Source organism: Nanorana parkeri, unplaced genomic scaffold (genome assembly GCF_000935625.1).
Source record: "Nanorana parkeri isolate BGI_ZX_2015 unplaced genomic scaffold, ASM93562v1 scaffold763, whole genome shotgun sequence".
Taxonomy (NCBI): Eukaryota; Metazoa; Chordata; class Amphibia; order Anura; family Dicroglossidae; genus Nanorana; species Nanorana parkeri.
Genome location: NW_017307031.1, coordinates 553,181 through 565,206, shown reverse-complemented (window position 1 = coordinate 565,206; position 12,026 = coordinate 553,181). Strand labels below are relative to the sequence as shown.

At 45.6% G+C, this 12,026-nt stretch overlaps 1 protein-coding gene across 1 annotated transcript in view; it reads left to right on the top strand.

The window, feature by feature from the left end:
* Positions 1–9,529, top strand: part of LOC108793594 (C-C motif chemokine 21-like) — a 40,945-nt gene extending 31,416 nt beyond the window's left edge. Inside the window, exons 2-3 of the mRNA XM_018564584.1 lie at positions 5,416–5,536; positions 9,367–9,529. Of these exons, the coding sequence (XP_018420086.1) occupies positions 5,416–5,536; positions 9,367–9,529 (284 nt within the window). The remainder of the gene's footprint in view (positions 1–5,415; positions 5,537–9,366) is intronic.
* The last annotated feature ends 2,497 nt before the right edge of the window (positions 9,530–12,026 follow it).

Here is a 12,026-nt window from a genome sequence, read left to right as displayed (position 1 = left end):
AGGAGAGGTAGAGAGAGAGAGAGAGAGAGAGAGAGAGAGAGAGAGAGAGAGAGAGAGAGAGAGGTCTCTCTCTCTCATTTTTTATATATATATATAACATATATTTATTTATATACTCCTGGCTTCCACATACTATAGGCACAATTCACTAAGATGGATGGATCATTTTACTTACATCATTTATTATACAGTATCTTGTGAGGGTCTTCTAAAAAATGTTTAGAAACATTAGTATAGCTCAGGTGTACTGTTGTTAATGATTTCCTTCAAATGGGAATCTAATTGTTGTAAGTTGTTGTTATTTTCTCATAATTAGTTATTTTATCCCACAAGCTGTTGTTTGGTTACCAGCAACCAGGGACGCTGATCTCTCTGAAAGTGGCCGGAGCCAGCCGTAAGATCACGGCTGGCTCCGCCCAGCTGTCAGAAGCAGGCTGTCGGCAGGCTGTTACCACCTCAAACAGCTCCTGATCTCTTTAAATTGGCACAATGGCCAAGAAGACATATATGATGCAGTGTGTTGCAACAAGCATTAACATATCTTTATTACCCGCTGATCTGTTATATTTCCACTTTATAGATTAGAAATGTAGTAGTCTTCAAATCAGTGGCGTCACAAGGGGCGTCCCTTCCTCTCTCTTCGGGAGAGAGGAAGGGACCCCTGCGCCATACCTTATTCCGCCGTGTGACTGTCCCCTTCTCTCTCTGCCGGCGTCCATCGCCAAGATGGCCGTCGGCGGGTATCAATAAGATCACAGCACAAGCGCGATGACGTTACGGCGGGGTGTCATCCGGTAACCGCTCCGGGTGACATCCGGCCTCGGGATGCACCTGATTCAAACGCCTCAAAAAATCTGGAGTCTGCAGTACAAACTATATTATACACTACAGAGGGCAGAAACCTCTTTAAAGACTACGGGGTACCATATTTATGGGGTCATTTATAAAATGTTCACAGAGCCGTTCGTTCTGTGAACATCTGAATTTCACACAGGCACTGCATTATTATCATATTATCATATTATTATCATATGATAGATCTGAGAAGCAATGGGATTTCCTATGCTTTTTAGCTCCATCTAGTGGCAGTAATGAGGAGTGAATCCGAAGCTCAGATCAGGTGCCGTAGGAAGGGCAAGGAGATTGAGGCACTCGCTTCGGGCGTAGCTGTGCGGGGGTGCAGCCTTGGCCTATTTCCCCAAAGCAAAACAAATGGCAAACACACTCATCAACTTATCTCCAGCTTTACAGCAAGGTGCACATGGAAGGGCTTTATACAGTACAACAGCAAAAAGATTCCCGGCACACTCACCAGGCAGCATGCAAAAAAAACTTGTCTAACCGCTAAGGTTAACCGCTTAGGGTGACGGGAGGACGCTAGTTTGTGTCCTCCCGCTACCCTAAGGAGAACTATGGGGAAAAACACTGACCCCATAGTTCTCCTTTAATATGCAAGTAGTCACCTGCACACCAGGTCCAATGTATCAACACATCTTTATTCAGATGCAACGAATACATGGTGGCACTAGTGTTTGTCTGATGAAGGAATCACTGATGGTTCAGAAACATTGCTGTCCACTAGTGTCACCATATACAGTAATGTTAGCATCTTAATAATGGCATTTTGACACGTTGGACCTGGTGTGCGGGTAACTACTTCCATATTTACCTTCATGCACATAAACATTAAGTGTTTATAAGCTGTATGGAGCAAGGAGCTGTTTGGCATCAATGGCAGTTCTCCTAAACCAAATGAAGTAAATGTTGAGCTAAGTATCCAATGGCTTGTTGATAGACCTCCAATAAACAATGGGTATGGCAATGGGCACCTCCAGTACAGATGGGTATAGCAGTATCCAAAATCAATACAATACAGGGATTTAAAAGTCTCTGACTCAATCTTGCCCCAATAGACGTCTGCTTAAACAATTTCCTTCCAGCAAACATTTGAAAACTGATACTATTGTTTGAAGTAACAGCAAGCTAAATCCAATGGGCTGGACATAGGACGGGAAACATTGTATCAGTTTTCAAAATGAATGTGAGTTGCATAAAGTTTTTACGTTGTTTGTAACTTCATGATGGGTGAAACGGATGCCGGCGTCTTTGGGGAAGATGTGGGCAGATGCACTTCCCTATTGGTGTCCCTCGGTAACTGTGGTGACTGTAGGTGGTCATAAAGCCTCAGGCTCTGTTTCAGAATAACAGTTTGGAAATAGAGGCAGAAAATTAGGTGCTTTCCATTGCCACAGTGCTAGCAAGATACCGAGAGATACTCAGTGGCCACTGCACCTCGGCAAAGTCAGCAGCAAAACTGACAGTTTTCACTTTGCTGAAATCTCGAACATTTCAATCAAATTTCCTCATTTTGTTGAAATACATTCATGTCAGTTTCAGAAGCCAAACGAAGATGCCTTCCGGTGGTTTATCAGGTGCAATGGGCTTTAATGGTTCCAGAGGGTTCCAGAAGCTCTGACAAACTCTCCAGGATCTGTTCTTTTGCCAAAAAAATGGCCTCTCATTAGCTGAGAACATGACATTAAATACTGAGGAACAAAGGAACCCTAACCCAACCATATATTGACAATGTAATAGAAGCGGCAGCTCGGGCCAGCTTGCCCAATGCAAACTCTAAACCTAACTCTAACCCTAATGCTAACTCCAGACCTAACTCTAACCCTAATGCTAACTCCAGACCTAACTCTAACCCTAATGCTAACTCTACACCCAACTCTAACCCTAATGCTAACTCTACACCCAACTCTAACCCTAATGCTAACTCTATACCTAACTCTAACCCTAATGCTAACTCTATACCTAACTCTAACCCTAATGCTAACTCTATACCTAACTCTAACCCTAATGCTAACTCCAGACCTAACTCCATCCCTAATACTAACTCTACACCCAACTCTAACCCTAATGCTAACTCTATACCTAACTCTAACCATAATGCTAACTCTACACCCAACTCTAACCCTAATGCTAACTCTATACCTGACTCCATCCATTCCCTAATGCTAACTCCAGACCTAACTCTAACCCTAATGTACCTCTATACCTAACTAGGGATGGTCCGAGTGTTCGATTCGAACATGAGTTCGAATCGAACATCGGCAGTTCGAGCGCCCAGCGAACGCCAAACTTTATGGGATGTTTGCGGTTTGTCGACCGCGGACATTCCATAATAGAAAATGCCCACTGAAGCTCTGATTTGTTAAAGTCTTGCACCTGACCACAGGTCAGGTGCAAGAATTTGCCCAATCAGGACTCAGCGGAGGAGGGGCCTGAAGGAGAAAGTTCTCTATCAGGTCCCCCTATGCTGATTGACAGCAGGCGGGTGCAATAGCCAGCTTGCTATTGGCTATTGCATTTTACAATATCCAATAGCAGGCTGGGTATGGCTCAAAGCCTGCAGATGAAGAGGGGGCAGGGCAGAGGAGAAGCGGCCGGACCGGGGGAGCGGAGGAGCTGATGGAGCGGAGGAAGAGGAGCCGACGGACCGGAGGAAGAGGAGCCGACGGACCGGAGGAAGAGGAGCGGACGGACCGGAGGAAGAGGAGCGGACGGACCCGAGAAGAGGAGCAGACGAACCGGCAGAAGAGGAGGTGCGGACGGAGGTACGGGGGCAGCGGAGCAATGCAGCGGTCTGTGTCCCTGCTGCCTCCGCCAACACAGGCGGGGATTTGAAGGGGCACAGGCCGCTGCAGCCACATTCGACCCCCATACACTTGCATTGAGTTTGAGTTCGTACTCGAACATTTCAGCGGTTCGAATGTTCGAATACGAACCGAACACGGGGGTGTTCGGCTCATCCCTATACTTAACTCCATCCCTAATGATATCTCTACACCCAACTATAACCCTAATGCTAACTCTACACCCAACTATAACCCTAATGCTAACTCTATACCCAACTATAACCCTAATGCTAACTCTACACCCAACGATAACCCTAATGCTAACTCTACACCCAACTATAACCCTGTTGTAACTCTATACCTACCTCAAACTCTAATACCAACTCTAAACCTAACTCTTACCCTAATGCTAACTCTAAACCTAACTCTAACGCTAACTCCAGACCTAACTCTAACCCTATTGTACCTCTATACCCAACTCCATCCCTAATGCTGCTAACTCTATACCCAACTCTAACCCTAATGCTAATTATACCTAACTCTATCCCTATTGTAACTCTATACCTAACTCTAACCCTAATGCTAACTATACCTAACTCTATCCCTATTGTAACTCTATATCTAACTCAAACCCTAATGCTAACTCTATGCTCAACTCTAACCCTATTGTAACTCTATATCTAACTCAAACCCTAATGCTAACTCTATGCTCAACTCTAACCCTATTGTAACTCTATATCTAACTCAAACCCTAATGCTAACTCTATGCTCAACTCTAACCCTATTGTAACTCTATACCTAACTCAAACCCTAATACCAACGCTATACCTAACTCTAACCCTAATGCTAACTCTAAACCTAACTCCAACCCTAATGCTAACTCCATCCCTATTGTACCTCTAAACCTGACTCAAACCCTAATGCTAACTCCATATCTAAATCTAACCCTACTGTAACTTTATACCTAGCTCTAACCCTAATGCTAACCTCAATGGGGACATAGACATCAATACAAACCTAACAGAAGATACGTGGCTCTGAGGCTAGGTTCACACCTAGGCGATTCAGATGCTGACCTGTTTTTGCGCGATTGTCGCGCGTTGTCAATCGTACGACTGTTCATTGAGGGCTGGTGCACACCTAGGCAACACCCCACCGCATGGTCAGGAGTCGCCTAGCTGTGCACCAATCGCGCTGTGGGTGCCATTATTTTGTAATGGCGCCCCGGTTTCCCGCTGTGATTCCGCCCGTGCTTCTGAAAACAGCTGCGCTTAGGGTTAGTTAGGGTTAATTTTCTGTAATTGCCATGCAGATGTCACCCCATTGAAATCAATGGAGCCGCGTGGCAATCGCTGCCTGCATTGTGCAGGACCGCGCAATCCCGGATCGCGGAGGTCTGCACCGGGCCAAACCGCGCGGTTTTCAATGCATAGAGATGTCTATGGAACCCAAACCATAGGTGCTCCTTTTCGCATGACAAGTGATTTTGTCAGCGCGACAGACCGCAAAGGTGTGAACAGCCTCCTTTGACTTTAATGCGAATCTGTGTTTTACACGATAACGCGCGACCCAATCCGCGCGATAAATTGCCTAGGTGTGAACCTAGCCTGAATACTGGTTTCCATTTTTCTGTCCACTATATACCTATACACATAGCTGTACACAGTTGTTATCAATAAAGTTTATCTAGAGATTTATGCGCTTTTCTTTGCGGCTCTGACAAACGTCACTTTCGCAGTAGGATCCTTTCATTGGCTCACGTTGTCTGTTGCAGGTACAGCTAACACGGTGGCCGATTGCTGCCTTCAGACCGGCAGCAAGAGAATCCCGTCCAACATTGTCGCCGGATATGAGCTGCAGACGCCAGAGAAGGGATGTATGAAGACAGCTGTCGTGTGAGTAGATAAGAAGAAGGTTAATGGCGCCCAATGTCAGAGGGTAGAGGAGGGGCAAATTGGGGGAAATGGCTGACTCTGAACTTTCTATTCCCTCTAAATATTTACATATAGATCTGATCAATCGATCTATAAATCCATGCAGGGCTGGATTTCCCACAAGGCCACCGAGGCCGGGCCTTGGGGCAGCAGGGAATAGAGGGGCACCACAGCCGCCGGGCGGGTAGTTTTTTTTTCTACATTTAGCCCTGCTTCAGGCAAGCAGGGCTAAATGTACAGCTGGGAAGCCGGTGTTTTAGTACAAGTGATCCCAGCAATGTTGCTGAGATCACTGGTAATATGCATGCAGATCCGTTCCTCAAACCGCCCCCAACCCCTACCCCCATGGTCCGTCCGTCCCCTCATGGTCCCCCCCATGGTCCGTCCCCTGCCTCTCCCCGCTGGCCTTCTCCCTTCCCACTGGGAATTGCGGGGTCCCCGGCACATTCATTCACGATGAAGAGCGCAGAGCTGAGCAGAGAACATCCGTTCTCCGCTCTGTTGCGTGTAAACACTGAGAAAGCTGCACTTGCAGCGTTCCCCTCTCACCTGTCACAGGATATTTGTATGCAGCCTGCCGGTCTGCCATTCACCACCGGGGAGGGTGGAGGGGGGGGGATTGGCATTGAGGGGGGCGCACTGAGGAACCCTGCCTTGGGGCAGCAGAGAGAGTAAATCCGGCCCTGAATCCAAGTCATGATTCAGAAATTGTCAGATTATCTGCAGAACAGACATCTTTATATTCAGGAGACTGAAACAAATTCTCTATTCACTTATCACCGAAGAGGTTGTCACATTGATCAACCTCTTATTTAAGGGAAACCCCTACTGACTGATATATATATATATATACAGGTGAAACTCGAATAATTAGAATATCGTGCAAAAGTTCATTTATTTCACTAATGCAACTTAAAAGGTGAAACTAATATACGAGAGATACTCATTACATGCAAAGCAAGATAATTCAAGCCGTGATTTGTCATCATTGCGATGATTATGGCTTACAGCTCATGAAAACCCCAAATCCACAATCTCAGAAAATGAGAATATTGTGAAAAGGTGCAATATTTTCGGCTCAAAGTGCCCCACTCTAATCAGCTAATTAAGCCATAACACCTGCAAATGGTTCCTGAGCCTTTAAATGGTCTCTCAGTCTGGTTCAGTAGGAATCACAATCATGGGAATGACTGCTGACCTGACAGTTGTGCAGAAAACCATCATTGACACCCTCCATAAGGAGGGAAAGCCTCAAAAGGTAATTGCAAAAGAAGTTGGATGTTCCCAAAGTGCTGTATCAAAGCACATTAATAGAAAGTTATGTGGAAGGGAAAAGTGTGGAAGAAAAAGGTGTACAAGCAGCAGGGATGAGCGCAGCCTGGAGAGGATTGTCAGGAAAAGTTTTGGGGACTTTCCCAAGGAGTGGACTGAGGCTGGAGTCACAGCGCATCAAGAGCCACCACACACAGACGGATCCTGGACACGGGCTTCAAATGTCGTATTCCTCTTGTCAAGCCGCTCCTGAACAACAAACAACGTCAGAAGCGTCTTACCTGGGCTAAAGAAAAACACACCTGGTCTGTTGCTCAGTGGTCCAAAGTCCTCTTTTCTGATGAGAGCAAATTTTGCATCTCATTTGGAAACCAAGGACCCGGAGTATGAAGGAAGAATGGAGAGGCACACACTGCAAGATGCTTGAAGTCCAGTGTGAAGTTTTCACAGTCTGTGTTGATTTGGGGAGCCATGTCATCTGCTGGTGTTGGTCCACTGTGTCCAGGGTCAGCGCAGCTGTCTACCAGGAGATTTTGGAGCTCTTCATGCTTCCTTCCGCAGACGAGCTCTATGGGAATGCTGACTTCATTTTCCAGCAGGACTTGGCACTTGCCCACACTGCCAAAAGCACCAAAACCTGGTTCAATGGGTTCAAGATTACTGTGCTTGATTGGCCAGCAAACTCGCCTGACCTGAACCCCATAGAGAATCTATGGGGCATTGCCAAGAGAAAGATGAGAGACATGAGACCGAACAATGCAGAAGAGCTGAAGGCCGCTATTGAAGCATCCTGGTCTTCCATAACACCTCAGCAGTGCCACAGGCTGATAGCTTCCATGCCACGCCGCATTGAGGCAGTAATTGCTGCAAAAGGGGCCCAAACCAAGTACTGAGTACATATGCATGCTTATACTTTTCAGAGGTCCGATATTGTTCTATGTACAATCCTTGTTTTATTGATTGCATGTAATATTCTAATTTTCTGAGATTGTGGATTTGGGGTTTTCATGAGCTGTAAGCCATAATCATCACAATTATGACAAATCACGGCTTGAACTATCTTGCTTTGCATGTAATGAGTCTATCTCATATATTAGTTTCACCTTTTAAGTTGCATTAGTGAAATAAATGAACTTTGCACGATATTCTAATTATTCGAGTTTCACCTGTATATAGGGAGCCGAGGCTGCCCTCTTTTTGTTCTCTTTCTGTTATCTGGGTTTGTTGGGTTTCTCCTCAGACCAGGACGTGGTTTGCTTCCGGAGAATGTTCTCCAGAAAGTAGAGTGAGAAGTTACAATGTTGTAGATTATGAATATTTTTGTCACCCAGGACAATCACTGAGAGGTTTATGCCAGTGATATGGACGGTGGAAGGAGATACATATTTCAGGAGACCTTTCAGAAAGGTCCTTCGCCCCCAGGCTTTGCCGGGATAGGATGTGTGTGTGACGGGTCCAGTCTTGGCCTGCGGCCTGAGGAGGGGTATGAGTCTAGAGGATTTTGACTTTTACTGCTGCATGGGGAAGGAAGATGAGGCTGAAGAAGAGTTTTGCTTAGACAATTAACAGTCTCAGTATAACTACTACAATATGGTGGTCTCGGTATGAAGGTCAATGACTAACCTGTGAGAGGGATTGAAGATACTTAAAGGAGAACTATGAGGCGAGTGATTTTCCCTCTAACTCATAGTTCGAGCCGACGTGTGACAATGAGACTGTCACAGGTCGGCTCAATAGATCGGGAAGTGAGAGAACACATACCGTCGCTCATTCACATCTCGATCCTGTCCCTGCAGAGAGCCGTGACTGTCACTCATGGCTCCCTGCAGGGATTCCTCCCTGCTCTGATCCTCCAGCACTGATTGGACAAATGGACAGGGGAGGGGGGCGGGTACAACTGACTCTGCCTCTAGATAGGCAGAGCCAGCTGTCAATCGCGCAGCTGGGTGGATCTCGACAGTAATGTAGCTGTAGCTCGCGGTATACTGGGCTTTGGGTCACAGGAGGACGCTAGTTTGTGTCCTCCCGTGACCTTTAGGAGAACTATGGGGAAAAGCACTGACCCCATAGTTCTCCTTTAAGGATAGTTGTCCGCCTGGCCTGCCAGGTCTACTTTAGCCTATGGCAGAGTTATACATAAGCCTGCAGCAGAGGAAAAAGATTCTAGTCGAATGTAATGGAGTGGAGGGCATTTTTGCTGCTGTTTTTGGGAAACCTTTATCCTCCATTCCTTAGACGTTGAGCCAATAAAAAAGCAAAATGGAAGATTGACAAAGTGGAAGTCTGTCATCTGGTCACTGCTGGTGGGGCAGTGACTATTTGGGTCCAGCTATAGGACAAATTACCAGTAGAAAGACTAGAAGGGCCAGAAAAATTCAGCAGTTCCTGAGGGTGTTGGGTACCACAAACTTTAAAGGAAACCTTTAAATTGATAAAGCTGCTACTGCTGACCTCGTCTTCTGAAGATGCCCCGTTCCTTAGCTGTCGCCTTAACAGTCCCTGTCCTCAATGTCCTGCAGGTTCCTTACCAACACCAAGCCCTTGCGGAGGCTGTGCGCCCCTCAGGGCTCCCCCTGGGTTGTCAAACTGATGAAGAGAGTGGATAAGAAAAAAGACTTGGAGAAGAAGGACAAGACTGACCGCAGACCAAAGAAAACCCCCCAGCGGCAACAACGGGAATAATCCGAGGTATGCGAGTCCCTGGGCTGGTCCAGTCACTTCTACTTCACCTGAAGCTTTTATTTGCCACCTATTTCCACAGGTAGCACCGCCTATGTCTGAACCATTGGCTGCACCATAGTCTTCTGAAGGAAGGAAGTTGGACTGTCCGTGTTCTTCCTTAACTAGCAGACATTTAAGTGTAGAGTCTCTCCGCTCCCCTGACCTCACCACATCATAACGCCATGCCCCAACTAGTCTTTGTCTTCTGTACAGGCCATGGTCATTGACCGCTATACATTTTTAAGCACAAGCAGGGCCGGATTTCCCACAAGGCCACCGAGGCCTAGGCCTCGGGACGGCAGGGAGTAGAGGGAGGCACCGGGTGGGTATTTTTTTTTTCTACATTTAGCCCAGCTTCGGGCAAGCAGGGCCAAATGTAGAGCGGGGGAAGCCGTCACTTGTTTGGTACTTGGTTTTTCTGAGTCCCCCACTCTTCTGGGAGGACCGTGTTGCCATGGCAAAGTAGTTCAGGACGGAGAGTGGGGAACTTGTAAACACTGAGATTGGAGAGCTGCACTCACATCCTTCCCATCTCAGCTGTCACAGGAGACAGAGTACAAACTCCTGTATTGGAGGTGACAGATTCAATAAAGAGAACCTGTCACCTTAAAATGCTATCACACGGGATTGTTAGCTCCTGTGTGATAGCAGTAAAGTTAAGTGGAAAAAAAACTATTTAAATAAAAAAATATATAAAAATAAAAAAGTAAAAAAATAAGCAAAAATAATTAAAATAAAAAGTAATAAAAAATAAAATACAAAATATATTTTAAAAAATAAAAGATAGTAAGATAAATAAAAATGTAAAAAAGTTTAAAAAAAATTAAAAAAAATAAAATCAACCCTGCCACCCCTGCCATCTGGTTTGCCATTCTCCATGGGGGGGTTTGGTGGGGAGGGGGCTGCGCATTGAGCAACCTGGCCTTGGGGCGGCAGAGAGAGTAAATCCGGCCCTGAGCACAAGGGTGGAAACGTAGGTGGACATGTGGTCTACGTAGCTTGTGCGGCTCAATATGGGGCTACAAGAGCACATGCAGGGCAACAAGGACAATGTAGCCCATCAAGGTTAAAGGGAAAGCTGCAGAGGGTTTTAAAGATGGCAACCACTGCCGGCCACTTGGACACCTCTGTGTGGGAGAAAGCCTCAGAGGAGGACGTTTTATTAAAGTATAATGAAACCATCATCACAAAAAATTATTATTATTATACAGGATTTATATAGCGCCAACAGTTTGCGCAGCGCTTTACAATATAAGGAAGACATTACAGTCACAATACAATTCAAGACAAGATGGTAAGGAGGGCCCTGCCCCTGAGGGCTTACAATCTAAAAGATGTTTTTGTTGCACACATTCTAATGTTCTAGTACAGTATCTCCATTGTGACTCTAGCTGGGCTTGTACTCTCAATATTATTTAAATTATTATAACTGTGCAGCCTTCCTCATGGAAGATTTGTATTTATTCCACCTTAATTTGCCCTGGCTGACACCCACCCAGCAAGACATTTTGATATTTGCCTAACTCCTCCCAAGAGGCGGCCTACTGCTTGCATCACGGCTGAGGGCTCTTGGTGCTGTGATGTTTTCAGAATGCTATGTACGGCCCGTCCCACTAGCCATGATCTGCCTGCATTGCATAGAGCAGCATAGAGACCCAATGATGACATCGCTGGGTGTAAAATAATATATTCTGATCTTCTCTCAGGTCTCCGCTGAGATCCCCGTGATCCATCCAATGTGATGTTGAATACGTACTGCCACCCACAGACACAACGCGTACCGCACAAGAGATCCGCTGCAAGTCCTGTGACCCCGGAGCAGAAGAATCCGGACACAACAATTGGACATTTGTGCAAAATGAATGAAATGTGAAATCTCAGCTTTTATTTCTCTGAGACTTTTATTTTTATGTAACCCGAGTCTCCTTTCCTTCCGTCCTTCTGTCCTTTCTTTTCCTCTCAGGTCACATCTTACTTTGTATTACTGCCTATTCCCTTCCTTTCCCCCTTCTTTCCTTTCCATTCCCTTCCTTTCCCCTTTCTTTCCTTTCCATTCCCTTCCTTTCCCCTTTCTTTCCATTCCATTCCCTTCCTTTCCCCTTTCTTTCCTTTCCATTCCCTTCCTTTCCCCTTTCTTTCATTTCCTTTTTTTCATTTCCTTTCCCTTCCTTCTCTTTCCTTCCCATTAATTTCCCTTCCCCTTTCTTTCCCTTCCTTGCCATTCCCTTCCTTTCCTTTTCTTTCAGTTCCTTTCCCCTTCCTTTCCTTGATGATGAAATATATTTGTGTGAATTTCCTTTATTATATACACTTTTATACACATTTTTATCATAGATTATATTTTTATATGTGTTTTTTTTTTTCTTTTTATACATTGGTTTGCATTGTATAATGATACCGCCCTCCTCAGTCCTCAGAACCTGTTTGCCCCTCCCATACTTTTTTGTCCCTAAAATGT